This window comes from Vipera berus (assembly GCF_964194415.1).
Source record: "Vipera berus genome assembly, chromosome: 1".
Taxonomy (NCBI): Eukaryota; Metazoa; Chordata; class Lepidosauria; order Squamata; family Viperidae; genus Vipera; species Vipera berus.
In genome coordinates, this window is record NC_138202.1 from 262602408 (window position 1) to 262628473 (window position 26066).

Below are 26066 nucleotides of genomic sequence, written 5' to 3' on the forward strand. Positions count from 1 at the left end.
TGGCCACGGAGGCACTCGACCGCATTGTTCCCATGCGGCCCCTGACCCGGCGCAGATCCCGACGGGCACCATGGAGCTCTGGGAGCTGAAGCGTTGGAGACGGAGCCTAGAGAGCTGTTGGAGGTCCAGCCGGTCTGAGTCTGATTGATTGCGGTTAAGAACCTTTACGAGGTCTTATCTTGCAGCGATGGAGGCAGCGAAGTCTAATTACTCATCGTGTCCGCAGATAATTGCTCGGCCACCCTGTTTGGAGTGACTCGCTCCCTCCTGAATCAGGAGGTGAGGGAGGAGCCCCTGCAGGGTCGTGCCGAGGAGTTTAGTCAATATCTGGTGGATAAAATCGCTCAGATTCAGGCCGGTCTGGACTCCGACTGGGCGGAGTCTGACGATGGGGAATCGAGCGGTCTTGGGAACATTACTTGGGAAGAATTTGATCCTGTGACTCCAGCAGAAGTGGACAGGATCATGGGGAGGCTGTGTTCCACCATGTGTTTATTGGACCCGTGCCCCTCCTGGCTGGTTTATGCAGCTCGGGAGGGGACACGAGGCTGGCTCCAGGCGGTAATAACTGCTTCTTTGAGAGAGGGTAGCTTCCCTGCCGCCTTGAAGGAGGCGGTGGTGAGGCCCCTCCTCAAGAAGCCTGCCCTGGACCCTGCCATTTTGAACAACTATCGTCCGGTCTCCAACCTTTGCTTTTTAGTGAAGGTTGTTGAGAGTGTGGTGGCACATCAGCTTCCTCTGTTCCTGGAGGAAGTGGATTATCTGGACCCCTACCAATCGGGCTTTAGGCCCAAGTACAGCACGGAGACGGCATTGGTCGCACTAGTGAATGATCTCTGGCGGGCTCGGGACAGGGGTTGCTCCTCTCTCCTAGTCCTATTAGACCTCTCAGTGGCTTTTGATACCATCGACCATGGTATCCTACTGCGGCGCCTCAGGGGGTTGGGAGTGGGTGGCACTGTTTTACAGTGGTTCTCCTACCTCCTGGATCGTTCGCAGTAGGTGTTGGCAGGGGGGCAGAGGTTGGCCTCTCGTTTGTGGAGTCCCTCAGGGGTCGGTCCTCTTGCCCCTTCTGTTCAACATCTATATGAAGCCGCTGGGTGAGATCATTTGTGCTTTTTTATTATTTATTTTTATTTATTTTTTATTTCCACCCCAAATCAACCCGGTGATGCCCTCGCTGTGATGTCCCATTGCCTGGAGGTGGGGAGGGTCTGGATGGGGAGGAACAGGCTTCGTCTAAATCCCGACAAGACCGAGTGGCTGTGCATACCGGCATCTCGGGTTGTCCACTCTATTCCATCTTTATCTATAGGGGTTGAGGTGTTACCCCCTGTCGATAGGGCTCGCAACTTGGGTGTCCTCCTTGACTCACAGCTCAGTTTAGAAGATCATATAGGAGCTGTGACCAGGGGGGCTTTTGCCCAGGTTCACCTGGTGCGCCAGTTGCGGCCCTATTTGGAGATGCCCTACGCACAGTCACCCATGCGCTCGTGACCTCTCGGTTAGCCTACTGCAACGCTCTCTACATGGGGCTGCCCTTGAATACCACTCAGAGGCTCCAGCTGGTGCAGAATGCGGCCGCACAAGTTGTGATGAGGGTCCCCCAATACTCCCATGTAACACCTCTGCTCCACGAACTGCATTGGCTTCCAGTTGTCTTCCGGGTGAGATTCAAGGTGCTGGTGATGACCTATAAAGGCCTAAATGGCATGGGCCCGGATTATTTACGGGAGTACCTTTTGCCAGCGTTAACTTCCCATCGTCCTGTGCGCTCCCATAGAGAGGGCCTCCTCAGGGTGCCGTCGGTCAGGGAATGTCGACTGGTGGCCCCCAGGGGGAGAGCATTCTCTGTGGGCGCGCCTGCCCTCTGGAACCAGCTTCCTGTTGAGCTCCGGATGGCTCCCGACCTTTGCTCTTTTCACCGCGACCTGAAGACTTGGCTATTTGAACTTGCCGGCCTGGACTGAGGGATTGGGGTTTTAGATTTTAAATTTTAAATTTTAGAACGTGTTTTATTGTTTAGGGCTACTTGGTTTAATTTATTTTAATTTTTGTATATTATGTGTTGTATATAGTGTTTTAATTGCCCTGTACACAGCCCCGAGTCCTTCGGGAGAGGGGCGGTATATAAATCCAAATAATAAATACATAAATAAATAAATTCAAAATTAGAAATCAAATATGTTTGCCTCAGAAGTAGCAGCCAAGTCAGGTCCAGCTCTGTGCAATCCCCATGTGCTCCTTAATGGACTCCTGGTTGTGTGAGGATGAAGAGAGAAAGTGCTTTTCTCGCCCCCTCGCCTGGACCAGACTGAGGAGATGGTAGTGGTGGTCATCGCATAAGGTGACCCGAGCTCAGTCACCCACCACTGCCTCGGTATGAGTGGCCTTGCAGGTGGAGCGTAGCCGTGAACTATTGGTTTAGGCCTCCACAACAGTCCAGTCTCTGTTGTGGCCGCTTGGAAAAATTAATTGCCCATCCCTGCCTTATAGATATAGATAATATGAGAATCGCCTATTAATATGCATGGTAATTCCTAAATGAGTACAAACCTCTGTTGGAAGAATTGCCTGAAGCAAAAATCATAGAATTATGCTGTTTCTTTGCTTTAAGGCAGGCATGTTGAACTCGCGGCATCACGTGATGTTGCGCAATGTATCGGAGCTTTTGCCGGCAATGGGGGGGGGCGCGGTTTCGGCGTGATGCCTCTGGCCCCGCGGGCTGGCAATTTGACATGCCTCCTTTAAGGGCGTTAGTCATATTGCAACTGAGAAAGTAGAGAATGACACTTATTGTTGTTCCTCCATTCATTGTATAGATCTTTCCTCTACTGCTTCCTCAATGAAAGAAAATAGAGAAGGGATAGGTTTACATCCTTTCCCCTCGCCTAAATTTGTCAGATTTGGAGAAAATGAGTCAGTTGATCTTCTGAACAATGCAATTCTGTGTTTATATGGGTTATTTTAATTTTTCCATGAATTTGGCTTGCTTTGATGCAGGTCAGGATTATCTGGCAAGAGACTTGGGCAAGAATCTAGTTGAAAGCAAACTTGTTCTGGGCTGTCCTGACCTGTCCTGTCCTATTCATTATTATGATGATGTGTGGGTAATCTACACTTTGATTCACAGTCCAAGACTGGTGGAACCTTAATAATTCAACAGGTATAACCAAAGAATGATCCATGTAGTGTCTAAGAATGTAGGCAGTTCACAGTAGGGTGGGCTTTTTTTTTTGTAGAATTAGGTTGTTTATGTCCGATAAATTCAATATTTCCAGATATTGAGGGAATTCTTTAGATATTACTCCAGTCTATTCACAACAATGTGAAGTCACAGCTGCCAGTTCTTTAGCTGATGTTGGCCTTGCAGTTTGCAGTTTATGATAATGTAGAGAAGATGGACTGTGATATGTGCTTTGATGTTGGTTTTGGTAGGAATAGCTAGATAAAGATCATATGAAACCTGACTATAAAGTATTCAAAGGAAAAAGCTTTGCTATGCAGGATGTATATCAGATCTGCCCCAGCTTAAAGCTCAACGTAACAATTTATTTATTTATTTATTTTATTTTAATTCCATTTATATCCCGCCCTTCTCCGAAGACTCAGGGCGGCTTACAAGCTTAGCAGTAGCCTTCATTCTATGTATATGCCTGCTTATTAGGGCTTTCACACACACCCCAAGCGGCATTATTACAAAGTCAGCTTAATTGCCCCCAACAATCTGGGTCCTCATTTTACCTACCTCGGAAGGATGGAAGGCTGAGTCCACCTTGAGCCTGGTGGGACTCGAACCTGCACTAATTGCAGGCAGCTGGTGTTACTTAAGGAGGCATTAGCCCACTGCTCCATTTAATGAGAAAGGTACTATATGATTTATTAAAAGTCAAGTGAATTACAGTAGTGCATAGCCAGAACTGGTAGAGGACAGGAAGGCCTGGAGGAACGTTGTCCATGGGGTCACGATGGGCCAGACACGATTTTGCAACTAACAACATAGCCAGAAGTGAGAAATTGCATGCCAAAAGCCCCAACTCTTAACTTTTCCCTTAAATTGCCTCCCATCCCTGGACCCCCCAAGTCCAATCAACCCAAGTCCAATCAAATTCAAAGAAGATATTTGTAGAACGGTTGCTTCAGGCTTTGTCTGTATAAGTTTAGAATAGGGGTGGGTCCATGGTTCAAAGAGGTAGCATGGGTTCCACTCAAACCAATTCTGTGACCGTTAGATTGCTCTAAATTCAGTGCTTTTTCCTCCCCTGCTTTTGGAAGTCAAAATAAGGAGAAATATAGATATGTAAAGGTTCTGCAAAGCCTACTGTCTCTTCAGTTCACCAAACTCACCTTCTTTTTAAAGGATCATTGGCTACATACCATGCAACCATTAATCAAAACAGCTTAAAAAAATGCAGCGTTGTCCACTGGGTTAGAAAGATTGCATACTTCACTAAATTTTAAGAAGTAGGGTTAGAAAATATTTTTACCCACAGTTAAGCCAGTCAGCATAAACAGTAGTTGGGGTCTGGGTTAGTATACTGTAATCAGTGTCTCCAGCTATCCCCATTTGCTTACTGCTGTCATTGTTAGGGTGATTTTATTTATGCCTTTTCTATCTTATGCGAAATGAATTTAACAGAAGCAGAAGTAACTGAGCACGTGTATTGCTTAGGCATGTATTCTAGCATAAAGGAGAAAGTAGCATGTACCGTATATACTTGAGTATAAGCCGAATTTTTCAGCCCACTTTTTGGGCTGAAAAACTCCACTTCGGCTTATACTCCAGTCAACAAAAAAAAGAATGTCCCTTCGTTCGGAACAGGCTGCTGAGAGAAGCTGCCTCGCCTGCTGCGCCCCCAACAACCGCCGCTGCCGCTTTCCCCCCCCATCGCTCACCCGCTGCCCCCGAAAATGCTGCTGCCGCTTTCCCCCCCCATCGCTCACCCGCTGCTCCCGAAAATGCCGCTGCCGCTTTTCCCCCCCCCATCGCTCACCCGCTGCTCCCGAAAATGCCGCTGCCGCTTTTCCCCCCCATCGCTCACCCGTGCTTTCCCCCCCCATCGCTCACCCGTGCTTTCCCCCCCATCGCTCACCCGTGCTTTCTCTCCCCATCGCTCACCCGTGCTTTCTCTCCCCATCGCTCACCCGTGCTTTCTCTCCCCATCGCTCACCCGTGCTTTCTCTCCCCATCGCTCACCCGTGCTTTCTCTCCCCATCGCTCACCCGTGCTTTCTCTCCCCATCGCTCACCCATGCTTTCCCCCCCATCGCTCACCCGTGCTTTCTCTCCCCATCGCTCACCCGTGCTTTCTCTCCCCATCGCTCACCCGTGCTTTCCCCCCCCATCGCTCACCCGTGCTTTCCCCCCCATCGCTCACCCGTGCTTTCTCTCCCCATCGCTCACCCGTGCTTTCTCTCCCCATCGCTCACCCGTGCTTTCCCCCCCCATCGCTCACCCGTGCTTTCTCTCCCCATCGCTCACCCGTGCTTTCCCCCCATCGCTCACCCGTGCTTTCCCTCCCCATCGCTCACCCGTGCTTTCCCCCCATCGCTCACCCGTGCTTTCTCTCCCCATCGCTCACCCGTGCTTTCTCTCCCCATCGCTCACCCGTGCTTTCCCCCCCCATCGCTCACCCGTGCTTTCTCTCCCCATCGCTCACCCGTGCTTTCCCCCCCATCGCTCACCCGTGCTTTCTCTCCCCATCGCTCACCCGTGCTTTCCCCCCCAATCGCTCACCCGTGCTTTCTCTCCCCATCGCTCACCCGTGCTTTCCCCCCCCATCGCTCACCCGTGCTTTCTCTCCCCATCGCTCACCCGTGCTTTCCCCCCCCATCGCTCACCCGTGCTTTCTCTCCCCATCGCTCACCCGTGCTTTCTCTCCCCATCGCTCACCCGTGCCGCCCCGAAAATGCCGCTGCCGCTCGCCCGCTTGCTCGCTTCCTCGCCCGGGGACCAGCACCAGCCAGCCAGCCCGCCGGCGAGAAGCCCGGCCCGGAGGTGAGGTGAGGGAGCGGAGTCGCTCACCCGTGCTTTCCCCCCCATCGCTCACCCGTGCTTTCTCTCCCCATTGCTCACCCGTGCTTTCTCTCCCCATCGCTCACCCGTGCTTTCTCTCCCCATCAAAGATCCTTGGAAGTAATGGTTGGAAAAGTTTGCAAGTCTTTGGGAAAGTTCAAGAAGTGAAAGGAATACCCTCCTCTTGAAAGACCAGATAAGGCAGACAGGGAGATGAAGAGTTCAACCGAGTTTCCTCTTTTGTTCAGGCATCTGCACCCGCTGCTTTTAAACTCGCCGGGCGCTGCAACGGCACCCGTTTTCCCCGGCGAGTTTTCCCTACCTGGCCCCTGCAGAATCGCGGCGGCGCCCCCGGAGAAGCCTACCCCGAGGCTGCAGCCGATTTTTCTTTCTCCAAGACTCTGCCGCCCAGAGCGTTGTTTCTCCCCCTCGTGCGTGCGTGGGATGAGGCGAGAAACCAACAGCCTGCGTCCGTCTCTCTTTATGTATATTTCTGTATATATCTTATCTCGGGATCTAGACCTTTCGAAGGAGAAGGGGCGGCTGGAGTTCGTGAGTTGCTGTGGGACCCAAGGGTTGGGGGAAGAGAGATGGGAGGGAAAAGGGGAGAAACCTGCCGCTGGCTAGTTCTTTGTCTGATCGGGGGAGCCTGAACAAAAGAGGAAACTCGGTTGAACTCTTCATCTCCCTGTCTGCCTTATCTGGCTTTTTGAAACGCACCACCGGCTGCTCCGTCCAGAAGCCCAGATTCGGGAGGGCTGCTTGGCTTCCACTTGAGCCCATCTATGTCCGCGGGCCCCCCCCCACTACCCCTAGACCTCCGCCGCCGGCGGAGGCTGGATCCGCGCTCCGCAGCGGCAGGGCGCGGATCCAGCCGGCGGCAGAGGCTTGTGGAGCACGGATCCAGCCTCCGCCGGCATGCAGGCAAATCCTGCTAAAGGGCTTTCCCCCCCCACTGGATCCGCGCTCCGCAAGCCTCTGCCGGCGGCAGGGCGCGGATCCAGCCGGCGGCAGAGGCTTGTGGAGCACGGATCCAGCCGCCGGCGACAGAGGCCTGCCTGCTTCTTTCCGCCGCGGAACGAAGCAGCCTGCCTCCCCAAACCTCCCCAAACCTCCCCAAAAGAAGCAGGCAGGCAAGGCACGGAGATCCGGAGACCTGCCGACGTTTGGGGAGGTGCCCAAACCTCCCCAATCATCAGCAGGTCTCCGGATCTCCGTGCCTTGCCTGCCTGCTTCTTTCTGCAGCGGAAAGAAGCAGGCAGGCAAGGCACGGAGATCCGGAGACCTGCCGACGTTTGGGGAGGTTTGGGGAGGTGCCCAAACCTCCCCAATCATCAGCAGGTCTCCGGATCTCCGTGCCTTGCCTGCCTGCTTCTTTCTGCAGCGGAAATTAGCAGGCAGGCAAAGCACGGAGATCCGGAGACCTGCCGACGTTTGGGGAGGTTTGGGGAGGTGCCCAAACCTCTCCAATCATCAGCAGGTCTCCGGATCTCCGTGCCTTGCCTGCCTGCTTCTTTCTGCAGCGGAAAGAAGCAGGCAGGCAAGGCACGGAGATCCGGAGACCTGCTGACGTTTGGGGAGGTTTGGGGAGGTGCCCAAACCTCCCCAATCATCAGCAGGTCTCCGGATCTCCGTGCCTTGCCTGCCTGCTTCTTTCTGCAGCGGAAAGAAGCAGGCAGGCAAGGCACGGAGATCCGGAGACCTGCCGACGTTTGGGGAGGTTTGGGGAGGTGCCCAAACCTCCCCAATCATCAGCAGGTCTCCGGATCTCCGTGCCTTGCCTGCCTGCTTCTTTCTGCAGCGGAAATTAGCAGGCAGGCAAGGCACGGAGATCCGGAGACCTGCTGACGTTTGGGGAGGTTTGGGGAGGTGCGCGCGCACCTCCCCAAATCTCCCCAAACTTCGGCAGGTCTCCGGACGGCGGCGGCTTGGGAGAGGTGCGCGCGATCCTGGAAGCACCGAAGCCTCGGCCGCGCGCAAGTCCTCGGTAAGCTCCGGGCGGTCACTTGCTTCCGTCTCCTGAGGGAAGGGGGGGCGACTGGAGCGGGCGTGTTTCCTCGCCTGCTGGGCGCCGCGATTTGCCCGGGGAACGCGCGGGCCCCGAATGGCAGCGTGGAGCGAGGAAGCGGACAGCCAGGGCTTCCCCGAGAGCCGCGGCCACACAGGGTATTCCTGTGTATTCAGGCTTGCAAAATGGCGGATCGAGCCTCTGCTGGCGGCGGAGGCTTGCAGAACGGCGGATCGGCTTATACTCGAGTCACGAACTTTTTCCAGTTTTTGGGGGTGAAAATGGGGGTCTCGGCTTATACTCGAGTCGGCTTATACTCAAGTATATACGGTATTTCTTCTTTAAAAAATTAAATATTGTTGAGGATCAGTTTCAGCTTGAGTCTTACTGTTTTGCAGAGATCAGAATGTCTGCTGATGAGTGGCTGGTTGAATGTCATAGCCCCAGGCAAGAGGAAAATGCTTGGAAGATAGGAAAGTTTATAAGAGCCATGCTGACATAACTGGAAAGAAATATGCAGCCAATCCTTGTTGAACTTGCAAATGTTAAAAGGGCTTTTCTCAATGTGTTAAGCTACAATTTCTGCTTTAAATTCATGGTTAGGCTCCTGTTGTCATGTAGTGCTAAATTATCACCAAAAAATGTAGAACAATATTAATAATTGTTGCTCTGGTTTTTCTTTCAGATGATAGCCAAACCAAAACAAATGAGAAGAAAGAAAAAAAAATGATCTCTCAGAAACCCCATGGTACAATTGAATACACGGTAAGGCTTGATTAGGAATTTTTGGACAAGGGAGTTGTGGAAACGTCCACTCCTTCACTAACTTGTATACTTGAAATGTCACAAAATTGCTTATATAATAATTTCACGTTAACAATAAAGTTTTATGCTAATAAGGGGAGAAAATCTTTTTCTCTAACTGTAACTGAAGTATGTAAAATAAAGCAACTTCGCATATGATGTGTCATTTCTTGAGTGCTCTGTGTCTGAGCACGTATGTTTGCATGTGTGTGTGTGCGCGCGCCTGCATCTCTGTGTGTGCAATTTCCCCTGATAGTGCATGAAATCCATTTGAAGACCAGAATTGTAGCTTCTGTAAACATTTTAAGTTTTTTTCTATTTGTACCATTTTCCTGCTAGACATACCCAGTTTTCAAAGCCCTACATGGCATGGGTCTGGAGTACCTTAGGAATCACCTGCTGCCGGCGTCAACTTCCCTCTGCCCAGTGCGCTCCCACAGAGAGGGCCTCCTAAGGGTGCCGCCGTTCGGAGAATGCCGTCTGGTGGCTCCCAGGGGGAGGGCGTTCTCTGTGGGCGCGCCTGACCTATGGAACCGTTTACCGGTTGAGCTCCGGATGGCTCCCGACCTTCGCTCCTTCTGACGTGACCTGAAAACCTATCTGTTTGAGCAATCCGGTCTGGTCTGACGGGTTTTGTTTTAATTATTGTTTTAATGTAACTTATCTTCTGCATTTGGGCATTAGGGTTTAATTTGTTTTCAATTTCTGTATTTGTGCATTTTGATATTTATGTCACTGTTCACCACCCTGAGTCCTTGGGGAGAAGGGCGGTATACAAATCAAATAATAAATAAATAAATAAAATACCCACTTTGCTAAGTGCTGTTTGCCTTTCCGGTTGTTTAGTGGTATTTTCTGGGCCAAACAACAGCTGTAGGAAACAATTTTTTCAAGGGACTCTTAACATGTTTTTCATGGAACAATATTTTATGTCAGTTAATTAGAAACAGAGCTCAGTAGCTTTGGACTTCCTCCAGGTACATATGCTGAAAAATTAGTGAAATTATTTTGCGAAGTAAGAAATTAAGAACCATTCTATTCCTATTCCTATTTGAAGTATTAGGTTGATTCCACAAATAGTTGAATAATAGCTGTTTTTGTCATAGGTTACTTAAGTTTCCCTGCAAGTAGTGCAAATGAAAGCCCAATTTTATATAAAATATAGATTTTCCATGTGTGGAATATTTGTTAACATATATAAGAAGCTATGTAGGACATCATCTTATGTAGGTGCTTATGGGGTGGGGAAACGTATTAGGAGCCAGAATGAGAGGGAGGGGGGTTTCCTGGCAGTGGGAAACCACCTGTTCTATATCTCAAGAGGAAATGCTGCAAAACAGGAAGTTATTCAGCTTGCAGAGATCTCCGTTAACCCCATAAAGTCCTGGGGACACAGGAGTCTATTGACCTATTAGTCTGTTGTATCAAAAGATAACAAGAATCACATAGTATCTCAGTGATTTAAGATTTAGAATATAAATGTATTGTTTTTGTCCATAAAATATAATTCAGAAGATGTTTTTGGCTATACATGTGCACACACATATTTACTCACAAAAAAAACCCCCATCCTCAAAAAGATTTCCCTAATGTGACGAAGTTTTTATGGTTTGACCAACATGCTCCTGGTTAGTTGTGGAAAAATATTCTCATGGTTGAAACTGGGGCAAAAGAAATAAATCTCATATTGACTGCTGCAAAATGATTGCTTCTTCATACAGTATAGTTGGGACAAAGACAGAAGGAACCAAAAGTCATCCAGTGGTGACTTCACAGATAAACAGTCACTGTGCTGTGGGTTTGAAATTTCTGATGTCATTATTTTGTGGACTCAGCATCTGAAAAAGTTCTTTTTCTATGTTCCAAAACATTTTTGTAGCAGTCTCTGAATCTAGACCAGATAATTTGTTTTAAAGAGTCATGATTGGTTAAAATATATTTTGAAATTTAAACTTTCTGTCTTTTCTCTGTCTCAGGCTGGAAGCCAAGACACCTTAAACAGCATAGCCCTGAAGTTTAACATCACTCCAAATAAACTTGTGGAACTCAATAAGCTTTTCACACACACAATTGTTCCAGGCCAGGTAATTGTGACAAGATTTGATTTGAGCTAACTTTTTTCAAATAACTTTTGGTGATAGAAATGATGATTAGCTATATGTCTGGTAGAGCGCAAGAGCTTCCAGTTTACCTCTACAATAACTCTGATTTGTTATTTTCGTCTGTGATTTATATTATATATTATACTCTGAATTTGTCTGGAAGTTTGTAATGCTTAAGAAATTTCTTAGCAGGATCCTCCCTGTGAATAGCATACATGATTAAACATGCATCCTGTTTGTTTCCGACCATTCCAGTGATGCTTATTTGGCAGTTCATCAAGTCTACCTTTTTGCCTGCTTTACTTCTTTGCATATGAGGGATTTTCAGATGCAGGATGCTTCTCCTTCCTCCAGTTCATGCACCTTCTGGTCTTGGATGCCCAATTCTAAAAGTGCTGTTTTTGCAGTAGCAAATATCTCCCCATGCATGGAAACAACCTTTGCCTATTCTACCTGGGGAGAAGCCAAGCCTAAACACCTTGTGTGCTTACAAAAAGGGTCAACACAAGTATTCCTCCTATTTCTGGTCTGCTGTTTGGAGATAGATGACTGCTCATGCCCATCTCAGTCACATATGAGTTGTTCTGGGGAGCCCCAAGGTTTTGGCATTTTACAATTGGCTCAGGGTAAATCATTTGGTAAATGACCAAAATCCTATGAAAGGAGTACCCCAGTCAGTGCTGAGGGGCTCCATGAACTTCTCAAGGTCTGACTTGGGAACTAAGGGGAGCCACCCCTAATTAGGCATGCCATGTGTAAGGGGGGGAATCCCAGCAAAACATTCTTTAAGCTCTGTAAGATTCAGAGTGGGCTAAATTCTTACAACCCATCTGGGAATTCACAGATGATCAGTTGAAGAATGTAAACGATAGCTAGTTCTTTTCTGATAAACATTGGTACTTCCAGCCTCTGCCTGTATTAGTGTGTAATTTTAAAACACACAAGTTGTATATACCCACACCCTAGCTCAAGGGTGTCAAACTGCCGGCCTGCGGGCTGGTTGTATCATGCGGAGGCTGTGCCCACCCCAGCTCCGGCAATGTAAAAAAAAGTTTGACACCGTGCTCTAGCTTATTCCTGCTAGCTTTTGGATGACTGAGAAAATTAGAGTCCTATTGCTTTCCATTATTTTATGAATGTTGGTTAATCTGCACCCTGGTTTTATGTATGCTGTTTCTAATCATTGGAGTAATGCATGTGTGAGCATTTAAGTTTTTTTTAAGAAAAACCCTTACTGTGAATAGACACTTTGCTACATTTATTTTAGTTCATTATTTTGAACATTCTTGTCTGTTCCCTATGTCTTGTAACCTTGTAACAGAAGTAACAATCTTGCTTTCTAACCTTGCAAAAGTTTTATATTTATATTATTCTGAACCAGTTGGATTTATGGAGGGTGATTCCAGGTAAATATCACCTACCATAAGCAAGAAAAGGTATTCTGCATCTACTTTTGGCCTCTTTAATAGATTTTTTTTGTAACATAGCAAATGGGACAGGGCAATTTCAGAATAGAAATTTTTGTTTGCAAGCACAAATTTTGATTGTTCCCATAAAAAAAGGAAGCATCAGGTCATTCCAAGGTCATTCAACATATATGCTGAGAGACCACACTGGAATATTGAACAAATTATCTCAGCTGAGCATAATTTTTTACCCTGGGAAAATGATGAGGTCTAAAACATTTTAGCAAGTTTGCTAGACAGTACTCTTCCCTCTTCCCACATCCCTTAAGGGACGTGGTGGCTCAGTGGGTTAGGACGCTGAGCTTGTCGATCAGAAAGTCGGCAGTTTGGCGGGTCAAATCCCGAGTGCCACGTAACAGAGTGAGCTCCTGTTACTCGTCCCAGCTTCTGCCAACCTAGCAGTTCGAAAGCACGTAAAAATGCAAGTAGAAAAATAGGGACCACTACGGTGGGAAGGTAACAGCATTCCGTGCGCCTTTGGCGTCTAGTCATGCCGGCCACATGACCACGGAGATGTCCTCGGACAAGCGCTGGCTCTTCGGCTTTGAAACGGAGATGAGCACCGGCCCCTAGAGTCGGAAACGACTAGCACACATGTGTGGGGGAACCTTTACCTTACTCTTCCCTTAAGGCTTCCTGTTAACTCCACAGGGTTTGAAGGCATCCTATACGATATAGCCAAATTTTTCCGATAACTTGGAATAATAGGTATATCAATAGTAGGGAAAGAATGTCCCTGTGGCACTCATTTTCTCTGACAGCTCCTGGAACGCTTTTTAAATAATTTCATAGTTCACTGGAACACAATTTAACAAGCATTGTTTCGCATCATGAAACTAATTAGATCCAGAAATCTCATTTCCAGGTTTCAGTTCTTTGTGATTTAAACTGCAGGAAATTTTATCATGTTCATGTTACTGGAAGCTATAGGCTTTTGAATATTTTGTGTGGGTATTTTAAAATTGAGATTAAATCCTTTTGGTATATCTTGTCCCAAGGCCATCTTCTACCGTATGTAAAGGATAAAAATTGCAATTTTTCAGAATACAGTATAGGTAGGTCTTGATTACCTTTGGAATTATGGAATTATGGCCGTAATTCATGTGGTTATTAAGCAGGTCACCACATGACCCTGTCGGATTTTCCAACTTTTTTGCTTGTGGTAGATTAGGTTATTACTTTGGTAATGGAGCACTTGGTTAGGTATGGGTTATTTTCAATAGATTTGTGGTTCAGATTGACCTTTATGTTACTTTTATTTTCTCTGCTGATAAGGATATCCAGGAAGGGTATTGTTGTTCTCAGCTTGCCTTGTGAATTTTATTCCTTTGAAGATGTTGTTGATTGTTTCATATGTCTGCTCTAGTTGTTCCTTTTTAAATTATTTATTTATTAAATTAATATGCTACTGTTCTTGTATCCAGAGTGACTCTAGGTGGCTTATTGTGTTCCTTATGATATAAACTAGAGTCTTCAAGCTTTAGTGAGGAACCCTGAAAATAAACAGAGCTTGCTTCTAGATAATTTTAGTGTGCATTTTATTCCTTTTCTGTTGTTTTAAATACTTGTACTTGGATTAATTGTAGAAGTCAAATTAATTGCATGTCATTTTTTTAAAAAAAATTGTAATGGTATTAGAAACAAAAAATGTCTCTTGCAACCTTCACTATTCCTTTTTTCTGTGAATGAGTTGGATAACAATTCCCATAATCCCACATTAGTTATATTGAAGTCTAATGCACCTGGAGGACAGTAGATTGATGGTGGCTGAAGAGAAGAATGAAAACCAGTAACCAGTAATTATTGATATATTGTATTTTAAAATAACACTACTATTCATATTTAATCTTAATAGTGGTCATAATGTTTAACATGTTAGTGTTCCATTTTTAAATTTTTGTTTACTAGGTACTATACGTGCCAGGTACTTCAAAAGCAACTTCCTCAAGTTCTGGTGCTCCTATTTCACCTTCTTCATCAGATGCAGAATATGATAAGCTTCCGGTAAGTTTTGCATAAGGTTTGAATTAAGGTTAACGTTTAGAGTCAGAATATTTTGCAGTAAAACTTGTATGAGTTTTAACCTTCCAACGTTATCCAATAATAGAAGAAGGAAAAATCAAAACAGCAGTGGTGTCCTTCTTTAAAGGCAAAGGTGATATAAAAACAGGCTTATAGATATCTTGTTGGTGGTCTATTTCTGGGAATGACTAATACATTTCAATCTATACCAGAAGTCATCAACCTTTCTTGGTTGGCGGACCGCAGGGAAAGGGAGGGGGAAGCATTTTACATGCGCGTGTGCTACTAACCCTGCCCTGTTCTTGCGGTAACAGGGCTTTGTTACCGTGCCCTGCATTGCAGCGGCACCCATTTTTGCGCCCCGAGGTGCGGCGGCATCCCATTTTCATGCCCTGAGGTGCGGTGGTGGCCCATTTTCACATCATGAGGTGGGCGGCATCCTGTTTTCGCACCCCGTAGCACAGCAGCCCGTTTTCATGCCCCGTGGCGCAGTGTCCTGGTTTTGCACGCCGTGGCACTAGAGCAAATGGTGTGTGCACTCGTGTGTGCACTGGCCAGCCTGTCCCGTGGCCTGGTGGCCAGGAGGCCATGGACCACTACCAGGCTGCAGCCCACAGGTTGGGGACCCGTGAGCTATACAACAAACATGAGTTTTGTGTTATTGAAGGACTGTTTTTATAAAAAGCATACATAATATAACAGTAATAACTGTTATGGATACTGATTTGGAAACCTATTTTTCCTTTCATGGAGATCACAGCTTCTGTTCAAGGAGTGGGGCTTCCCTACCCTTTTAGTCCTGGAAACTGTCTATGTCTCAAGCATTTCCTCAGGCCTTTGAGATGATATCAAATATATGATGAATATTCATGATTTTTGCAAAGGGATGGATTAGTAAGAATCACATTCATGAATGAACTCCTAACTTAAGATCTAAGCCATTGCTTTGTCTAATTTTATTTTTGAAGGATGCTGATTTAGCAAGAAGGGCTTGTAGACCTCTTCAGAGAGTTACGTCGTCCACCTCAGAGGAAGATGAACCGGTGTATAAGTTTTTAAAAATGAATTGTCGTTACTTCACAGATGGAAAGGTAGAAAAGTTGGATAATTCCCAACAGATTTGCTTCCTATGTGAAATACCAATTAAAGTAGAACACCAAATGATATATTAATGTGGAAAATAGGTTCACCAGATAGTAAAAAGGAGCAGATCTTTAATGGGGTAAAGAGGCATCTTAATAATGCACCTATCTTGCAAAAAGATTCAAAAGACTATCAAGTTAGTAATCCAAGTGAGGCTATGGTATAGGTCCCTAACATAAATGGCACTAACCGATAATCTTGTTTTGATTGCACCTTTAAAATTGTTCATTGAAATAATTTTAGAAGCTCCATTTGTTTCTTATGTTATCAGCAAGAAATAGTTCATTTCAGGTATGGTAGATTGGGTTGCAGAATTCATATTATAACCTTAAATCTCTTGATTGAGATGGAAAAGCAAAGGATCCTAAATTCCAGGTGGGAAGAATGTTCCAAGGTGTGCGATTAAGAAACAAAAATGCCTGTTTCTAAGTTCCTGTCAGATGGCATTCTTGAATACAGTTGCAAGAAAAAGTATGTGAACCCTTTGGGATTACGTGGAGTTTTGCATGAATTGGCCATAAAATGCACTCTAAACGTCATGTAAGTCACAACAATAGAAAAACACAGTCTGCTTAAAATAATACTACACAAACATTAGCTGTTGTCATGTTTTAATTGAACATAAGATGGAAACATTCACAGTGCAGGGTGGAAAAAGTATGTGAACCTTTGGACTTAATAACTGGTTGACCCTCCTTTGGCAGCAATAACTTCAACCAAACGTTTCCTGTAGTTGCAGATCAGACCTGCACAACGATCTGGAGTAATTTTGGACCACTCCTCTTCACAAAACTGTTTCATTGTAGCAATATTCTTGGGATGTCTGGTGTGAATCGCTCTCTTAAGGTCATGCCACAGCATTTCAATCGGGTTGAGGTCAGGACTCTGACTGGGCCACTCCAGAAGGCGTATTCTGTTCTGTTGAAGCCATTGTTTTGTTGGATTACTTGTATGCTTTGGGTCATTGTCCTGTTGCATCACCCATCCTCTGCGGAGCTTCAGTTGGCGGACAGATGGTCGCACGTTTTCCTGCAAAATGTCCTGATAAACTCTGGAATTCATTTTCCCATCAATGACAACAATCCGTCCAGGCCCTGAGGCAGCAAAGCAGCCCCAAACCATGATGCTCCCTCCGCCATGTTTTACAGTGGGGATGAGGTTTTGATGTTGGTGTGCTGTGCCTTTTTTTCTCCACACATAGTGTTGTGTGTTTTTCCCGAACAACTCAATTTTGGTTTCATCTGTCCACAGTATATTTTGCCAGTAGTGCTGTGGAACATCCAGGTGCTCTTTTGCAAACTTCAAACGTGCTGCAATATTTTTTTTGGACAGCAATGGCTTCCTCCGTGGTGTCCTCCCATGTACTCCATTCTTGTTTAATGTTTTCCTTATTGTAGATGTGTCAACAAAAATGTTAACATGTGCCAGAGATTTCTGTAGGTCTTCAGCTGACACTCTAGGATTCTTCTTTACCTCATTAAGCATTATGCGCTGTGCTCTTGCAGTCATTTTTACAGGACGACCACGCCTAGGGAGAGTAGCAACAGTGCTAAACTTTCTCCATTTGTAGACAGTCTGTCTTACCGTGGACACATGAACATCAAGGCTTTTGGAGATACTTTTGTAACCCTTTCCAGCTTCATGCAAGTCAACAATTCTTGATCGTAGGTCTTCTGAGAGCTCTTTTCTGCGAGGCATGGTTCACATCAGACAGTGCTTCTTGAGACCAGTAAACCCAAAACAGGTGTGTGTTTTTAAAGGGCAGGACAGCTGTCAGCAACACATCCAATATCATCACACTGATTGGAGTCAAGGTTGGCTCACTCCTGGCTCCAATTAGCTCTTGGAGAAGTCATTAGGCTAGGGGTTCACATACTTTTTCCACCCTGCACTGTGAATGTTTACATGTTATGTTCAATTAAAACATGACAACAGCTAATGTTTGTGTAGTATTATTTTAAGCAGACTGTGTTTTTGTATTGTTGTGACTTACATGACATTTAGAGTGCATTTTATGGCCAATTCATGCAAAACTCCACGTAATCCCAAAGGGTTCACATACTTTTACTTGCAACTGTAAATTGGGCAGAAGAGATGCCTCTGGAAGGCAATCTAGCATCATTCTCATTTTACCCTGAGTTCCAGTCCAGCCCAGTGCATCATTTGTTCCTAAATGGCAATTTTAGAGCAATTTGCAGTGAGTTTTACAGGTGGGAATGACAGTAAAAGGCCACTGTGGTTAAGTACTATCCAATTGGTGTCAACCCTTAGTTACCATGTAGCTAGATTTTCTTTATGGTGATTTGTTCCCTAGTTCTTTAGGTCTTTCAGTGGTACACCCATCAACACTGTACTTGAATTCATCGACGTTGCTCTAGACACTTTCTTCTTCTCTTTCCCTCGTATCTTTTCCATCATTAGAGCCTTCTCCAGAGAGGTAAAACCATTGTCTGCATGACCGTGATCTTTGTATGTAGAGGCACAATGTGGTATCTGAATATCTTTTCCAAGGCCTTCATGGTTAATCTACCAAGTGCTAGCCTGTAGTGTGTTTCTTAATGTTAGTTCCTTTAGGTTAGAAACTATCCATCTCTTTAATGCCTTAATTGTCATTTCTGAGGCTGGTTGTTGTACCTATTGTTATTAGTTTGATCTCATTTATATTTAATCTTAATCTTATTTTCCCACTGTGCTTCTTGACTAGAACTTGCATTTTCATCTACCTGAGTTTGCATTTTCAGCTATCTTGAGTAGTGTCATTTGCATAACACAGATTACTGATGTTTTTTTTCCTCCAGTTTTAAAGCCATGCTCATCTTCTTCCAATCCAGCTTCCCTCTGTGTATATTCAGCATGTAGTTTGAATGAGTAAGGGGAGAAATATGCAGGCTTATCTCACTCCTTTGCCAACCTGCAGCCAATCTGCTTCACCATGTTCTGACCATACTTTGGTTTCCTGACCTGTGTGTAGGTTTTGCCAAGGGCAATGAAATGTTCTGGGATTCTCATTTTTCTAAGCAGATTCCACAGCTTGATATGATTAATGCAGTGGAAGGCCCTTCTATAATCAATGAAGCACATACTGACTTCTTTTGAGCATGTTTGTCTTTCTCAATTAATATTAATAATACTCCTAATACTGCTTCAAAAATATTTCAGTCTTTCTCCTCTTGTGATAACACCATCACCTTTACCACCTCTTGCAGCACTTTGGAAATCAGGAGCTAAGTTGTGGCCTCCAGTGTTGCTCTTTTAATAGATTTTTATTAATTGTTTGGAGTCTTTGCATCACAGATATAAAACATTTTAACTGAGATCAAAGATTCTAATTTTTATAGAAAATTTGTATTCCTAGTCTTCTGTGACTATACTGAGCTTCCTTGATAAAATTGTTGATAAAGAAAGGCTAGGCTGAAATTGTTTTGGAAAAAGATCCTTGAAATACTTTCATTGGGGTGATTAAGATTTCTAAGGCAAAGAAAAGCTGGGCTGAAATTGTTTTGGAAAAAGAACCTTCAAATACTTTCGTTGGGATGATTAAGACCTAAAAGTATTTACCACTCTTGTTATCTTAATTTTTGTGTATACATGTAAGCAAAAGAGAAGAGAGTGTTCAGTTCTCTCCTAATCTGTTCCATCTATATTCTCATCATGTTCTCTAATCACATTCTCTTTGTCTAATCCGTGTTTCCTCTGACTTTTTTCTCCCCTAGTATATATGTAATAGGTACTTAAGATCTACAATAGAACCATTTAAATTGCTTCTCTATCTTAGAACCATTCACACTTCCTACTGGGAATTCTACATCTCAGAACTAAAATCAATTAAAGCTAGGGCTTGCAGCCAAAATCGGAAAATGTATTGGACTGCCTTGTGAATCTTTCTTTTGATTCTCATTGATTAACAAGTTGTAGCTCCTCTTTCACTGCAACCGAGATGAAAGTTAAATATTTCGATCCCTTTTTATAACTGTGGCCTTGTCTGCTGAAGATAGATGTGTTTTGAAAATCTTTTATCGTGGCTCAGTTTTAGCTGAGATTCCCCCTCCCCCCCCCAATCTTCCTCCTCACTGAGCCCTTGGGAAGAAAGCAAGACTGCATTAGAGAAGAAAGGGTGTATAAAAAACACAGAGGGTACATTGTGTCATCGTGTTGTGACAGTTGTGATGCCACGAGTGTAAGTACAGAACAAGCCAGCCTGGTCTGATGGGTTTAGGGGTATTTTAACGTCTTGTATTAATCTATTGAATTGGGCTATTGTATTTAATATTTCTTTTAATTTTAATATATTGTATTTTATTGTATTGCCCTGTACACCGCCCTGAGTCCTTCGGGAGAAGGGCGGTATAAAAATTAAATTAAAAAAAAATATAAAGTACTAACTGTCTACTTATTTTTATTTTGTTTTTCAAGGGAGTAGTTGGAGGGGTCATGTTAGTGACTCCCAACACCATCATGTTTGATCCTCATAAGTCAGACCCTGTTGTCATTGAGAACGGCTGTGAAGAGTATGGGCTCAAATGTCCCATGGAGGAGGTAGTTTCGATTGCCCTCTACAACGATATCTCTCACATGAAGATAAAAGATGCCCTTCCATCGTAAGAAGTATTTTCTTTGTTGATTGTGTTTGACCATTATCAGGTGGATGTAACATTCAGCCAACTGGCAAGGAAAAAGAGAATGTTGTTAAATTGTGGAGCAAAATACCATCTGACAAGAAAGGAATGTAGAATGACAATGCAAACTTAGGCCCCCATACTATTTTTAGAAGAGAACGTTAAAAAAAATGATTTTTTTGTGCTTTGTGAATGGCATAATTTTTTAAATCCTGGCTTCATTACTTTGTAAGTAACTCAAAACAGCAAACATAAATAGTATTCCTTCCTCTTCCTCTCTTTCCCCACAATAACAACCATGTAAAGTGGGCTGAGAGAAGGTGTCTGGCTTAAAGTGACCAGCTGGCTTTCATGCCTAAAGTGGAACTAGAACTCTCAGTCTCCTGATTTCTAGGCCAGAACCTTCACCACTAGACCAAAGTGGCTTTATTTGATATTATTGTTCTCTAATACATGGGTTACCGTATTTTTCGGATCATAAGACGCACTTTTCCCCCCAAAAAAGTGGGGGGAAAACGAGGGTGCATCTTATGGTCCAAAGGTGTGGTACCCCAGCAAAGGCAAGGGAGACCCAGCCCACCCCCCTTTTTTTTCTTCCTCCTGTCTGGCTGGCAAGAACAGGGCATGGGCAGCTGCCACGCTCTTCTAACTCCTCTGCAAAACTGCCCTTCCGCGGCTGCTGCCCTCGCCTCCCATGCAACGCCCGCGGCTTGTGGCACAGACTGCGTTGGCAGCTAGCCCAGAGACGCTGCCCATTCCAAGGAAAAAGGGGCCGACCGCAGCAGTGGGGAGGGAGGGGGGGAGGCAGGCATCGCACCAATCAGACCCCCCCACCCCCACTCCCGCGGGTGGCTTTAATGCAGATCGTCTCGGAAGTCCCCGGCCGTGCAAGCGGAGCCCTGTCACCCGTTTCCCCCCCTTGAGCCTGTAGCGCCTGCCCGCCTCTCCAGTTGCTTTCGAAAGAGGCGAGAGGCGTTTTGGACAAAGGTATTGTTGGGAGTTTTTGCAGCAGGAGAATAAAAGGCTGGACAGACCCAGACTGTCGCCCCCCCCTTTTTTTTTGTGTCTGCCCCTGGCATTTCTAGTCCCTTTTTGTGAAGCCCACTCCTCTTCCTTCCGTGTTTTATTTTTTTTAAAAAATAATAACAACAGCAACAACAATAATACAATAGGATCCCTTTTCCCTAACCCTAACCCTAAATATTTTAGTATAACGGTACTATTTGGTTCAGAATATTTTTCTTGTTTTCCTGCTCTAAAAACTGGGTGCGTCTTATGGTCAGATGCATCTTATGGTCCGAAAAATACAGTATGTTTTGTCAGTGGTGTAACTATTAACATGAAAAGTTGTTTTACGAGGTGCTTGACCTGTGTAAAACCAGTAGGTAAAATATTCTGTGTTAGAATTTTATAACTTCCCAAAAAGGTCATGAAAAATGAGCAGTTAAGAATTCTGAACAGAATAAAAGCTGCCAAATGGCAGGAAATCAAGAAATGACAAAGATGTTCCAGAGAACTGGAAGAGAGTATAGATTTACTGAGCTAATTTCTGCATGTTATCATATCTTGCCCATGCCATTAATTAAACTGTATGTTCTTGGCTAAAGGCTGTAAGGAGGAGATGTATGATGGATCCTCCTGTCAGAAAGCAGATTTTGAAATCACTTCCTGTGAATGGGAATAACTTCATTGGAAATACACTCATAAGCAAAAAAAAAAGGATCCAGGATAACTTTCTGATTTGCAGGGCTAGGAAGAAGTTATTTTGGATTTCTGGGGGGGGGGGGAAACCAACAACACATCTAAAGCCTTCATATTGTTTGAATGAGTCTTCTTATCTGTCCTCTTTAGGTAGTTCTAACATATGAAAATTATATAAAAAGTGATTTTAGTTATTATTCTCTTACCTTTCTCCTTAATGGTTATTTTAATTAACTTTTTGGTGTCTGATTTCTTAAATAGAAGCACCAACATGTCTTCATTAATTGCTTCAACACTAAAGTTTTAGCATAACAAAAAGCAACAGAGACATCAGCGGCCTTAGTTTTTTTTTACTTTACTTTGCAGAAGTTAACTTCTAGAATTGGAGATGTTGAAGGGACATCAAGAAAGAGCTATAATCAAACAATCATTTCTACTAGAGACAAATGATCATACTTTTTAGAACTTTTTAGAATGAGGAAGCAATCAGGATTTTCCTCTGACTTTTTTAATTATTATTTTTAGGTGGCTTTGATTATTTGATTCCTGTAAAATTGGACAGTTAACCTGCTTTAAAATTCCAGACATTTGAATAAATACATATTTATATGTGCTTGCTGTAGTGGTTGTTACAGTTCAGATTTCATGATTGTGTCACATATCAGTTGGGCTGCTATATAAATCTATATTTAAAATTAAAATATTTTTTATTATTATAATCTTTAAAAAACGGAATGCTTCATGCCTGCTGCCAATTTTTTCCCAGCGTTGTGAAACAAAAAATTTCTCATGATGAGATGAAGTTTGTTTGCTGCCCTTGTTCCTCAAGGTTCTTTTTTGCTCTTTCTTCTTTTAACGTATCTGTAAGCTGCTTCAGGATAAATTGATATCCCAACTTCCACAGTTATTTCAACTTTATAATTACTTTATTTTAATTGGCTTTCATTTAATTTTGAAGGAAGTCATTGTGGGTTCAATCACGTTATTTCCATGAATTGTTTTGGTATGTTTCAGTTGATGTCTCCTTGGTTGTCATATTTGAATTTTATTTAATTATTTTAACTATTTTATTTAACTATTTTAACTATTTTAAGTTTATTTAAGTGTTCTCATTTGTTTTCATTTTGTTCTCCATTTTTAATACTCCATATACACCCCACCATCTGTTCTGGCAGCGATATTCCAAAGGATCTTTGTCCTCTGTACAGGCCCGTTGAATGGGAAGATCTTGCCTCTGAGAAGGACATTAATCCTTTCAGTAAATTTAAATCCATGAACAAAGAAAAGAAGCAACAGAAAGCAGACAGCTCTGTTGCTCCTAATTCCGGACCAATAAACTACTCAGACAAAGAGAAGTCTTCAGATACCAAAGTCCTGAAGTCTTCTGCAAGTCCTTCCATAGTCACATCCGAATCAGTAGAAACACCAAAGGACTCTGCTACTCCTGACTCTTTAGAACAAGTGACTTTGAAAACCTATAGTGCAGAATGTTCTGTATCAAATATAACTTTGGACTTAACCAAAGACAATTCCCTTCTGGAGGAAGATGGCTTTATTGAGGTAGACAAGACCTCATTGCAGACTGATAGTAAAATAGATTGCAGAGATGCCGGATCAGTTGATCTTCGCACGGATCATTGCAAAATAAAAAAGGAGGTTCAGCTGCAAGCAAGTAACAAAGACAATTATGAGCAACCAGTGTTAGATTCATCTGGGGTAAAGCGTAAAGTCTCTAAGGATGATCTAGATCTAGACACCTGTGAAAAGCTGGACGCGATGCCTGAAATGAACAAGGGTGGAAGTTCACCAACCAATAAGATAGAGATGAACTTGGATGCAAACAAAGAGTTGAATAAAGACAAGCTTATTGAATTTTATCTCAGTCATGATAAAGATGAACCATCGCCTATTGATTACTTGCCTAAGGATGAAGTCAAGGAAGAAAAGAAAAACATGCCTGTGGGCATAGATCTCACACTTAGCTGTTCAAAATCCCAATCCACTGAAGTTCTTGCTGTCAAAAAGGAAGGACTTGAATCCTGCTCTGTTGTAAGAAATGAGCCTTTGTTAGAAACTGGCTCAGTAGCAGCAGAGAAAAAAACGTGTGAAGGATTAGATACCCCCTTTTTGACATCTCATCTAGATAAAAACTCTGAAATCAGACTGTGGCTGTTGCAGAGAGTCCAAGTGCCCATTGAAGGTAAGCCTGTTTGCCGTATTTGGTTGTTTTTTTTTTAATCTAAATTCCTGTTTTCACCTTCCTTATAACATGAATAATGTTTGATTCAGCCTGATATCCATTCTGTACATATAAATCTTATGCTGCATCATTAATTAATTAAAATTGGGCCTGGGGATGATTCAACACAAAATTTGCTTAGCATTCAAACAGCTTTTACCATTATACTTTACAATCATGTTTTTCTTACGTTAGGCTCTAATCCTCTCTGTCCTTAAGGCTAACCAAACACTCAAAAGTAAAGATAACCTCTCAGTCACTCAGACTTCTAAATGTTCCTTCAGAGACTGATTCTGTTATTCCACTTTGGTTGATATCATACATTTGCTATAAATATTCTACTGTGATGAGTTCTTAGTGCTGTAATTTCTAGGATTGTCATGACAATAACTTTTTCTAAGGTCTTGCTGCAAAACATATATATATGATCTTGCTGGGAAAATCTCTCTCTCTCTCTCACTCTCTCATATTTGTATACTATTTGTAAAAGCTTGAATTTCAAGGAAAAGGTTTAATTAAATTGTGTAATTATCTGGAAAAACAGAATGAGTGCTTGAGCACTTGCACATTAAATTTCTCTCTCAGAAAACTGAGGCATTAAAGTGTTAAGTAAAACACGGTCAGTAAGAAATAAAGAATAGCATGCAGCAGATTAAATCTTAACAATCTAACTGGCATAAGTTTTGTTTAAATATAAAAAAAATTGATAATGAAAAGAACAGAGATGGAACTCAATAAATATCTCTTAACAAGGAACTAAGACTTAAGAAGTAGCCATTGAGATAGGCTTCTCACATACTCTCACCAATATTGCTGCCATAGCTATGGAGCAGAAAGAAGAATCCATTTATATTTTCTATGTTTTTTTTTATTTTAGAAATTCTGCAATTTTATTGATTAGCAACTAACATAACAATTGTTATGTAGGAGAACTGGGTGACATGATTTATCATCAAATTTATTGGTATTTCTATGTAAGTATTTGTTACATTAACAATCTGTTGTGTTGGTTATTTTGTGACTGGACAATCTCTTGAATTCAGATATGCTTCCTTCAAAAGAGGAAAAAAGCAAGACCCCACCAATGTTTCTGTGCATCAAAGTGGGCACGCCTATGAGGAAGACTTTCATTTCCCAGCCAGCTGTGATGGATCAACAGTATCATAAAAGACGAAAGCAACCAGAATACTGGTTTGCTGTCCCTCGAGAAAGGTATGTTCAAGGTCTTTGTGAAATGCTTCTTGGGTCCTTTCAAGAGCCTCTCTCTCTCTTTCCCTCTTTCTCTCTCTCTCCCTCTCTCTATGTTTTCAGAAACTCAGTGGCCATCTATCAAAATGCATGCTTCTGTTGATGAAGTCATCTAAAATGAACTTGAACAATAGTCATTTATCCTTGAAAAAAAGTGATGATTTCTCCCTTCTTGTGAATGTTCAGTCTATTACAATTTTCTGTAATGCTCTTCAGAATTTCCATTGATGTGTTTCATATTTCATTTGTCATCTAATAATTATTCAAAAGTGTTCTTATATTACTAAACATCTCTCTTAACATGTGTTACATTTTACATGACTCGTGTTACGTGTCAGTCCTCTCATCAATACAGTGTGTTAAAGAGATTTTAAGAATCTTTACAACACAATAGCCACTTCATGAAATCTTGCAAGTGGACTTTGTGCAATGAAAGTTTGGCTAAAGTTTGTTAGTCTTTAAGAGGTTTCCCGAGTGATGTTATTTTTTCCTTCAATATAGCACGCACTCTGGAAATGACATCAGGTAGCTGACAAATTTGCTGACTGATCGCATAACAATTCAGATGGCTTATGTTGCAATAACGTTCAGTATGTCCTAACTGCAGTTGTCTCCTGGATGTTTTTGCCCGGATTGTGACATTAGACATGTAGTAGAACAGTTCTACGTCAGCTCAGATAGTGAAACTGGATTAGACAGTGG

At 43.4% G+C, this 26066-nt stretch overlaps 1 protein-coding gene across 7 annotated transcripts in view; it reads left to right on the forward strand.

Annotated features, from left to right (window-relative positions):
- NCOA7 (nuclear receptor coactivator 7) overlaps positions 1 to 26066 on the forward strand; it is a 69681-nt gene that overhangs the window by 28994 nt on the left and 14621 nt on the right. For 6 of the 7 annotated variants that reach the window (XM_081333205.1, XM_081333206.1, XM_081333204.1 and 3 more), the window contains 7 exons: positions 8709 to 8788; positions 10804 to 10911; positions 14304 to 14399; positions 15386 to 15508; positions 19974 to 20158; positions 23053 to 24077; positions 25160 to 25328. In XM_081333205.1, the coding sequence (XP_081189331.1) occupies positions 8709 to 8788; positions 10804 to 10911; positions 14304 to 14399; positions 15386 to 15508; positions 19974 to 20158; positions 23053 to 24077; positions 25160 to 25328 (1786 nt within the window). The remainder of the gene's footprint in view (positions 1 to 8708; positions 8789 to 10803; positions 10912 to 14303; positions 14400 to 15385; positions 15509 to 19973; positions 20159 to 23052; positions 24078 to 25159; positions 25329 to 26066) is intronic. The other variant, XM_081333207.1, reaches the window with a different exon arrangement.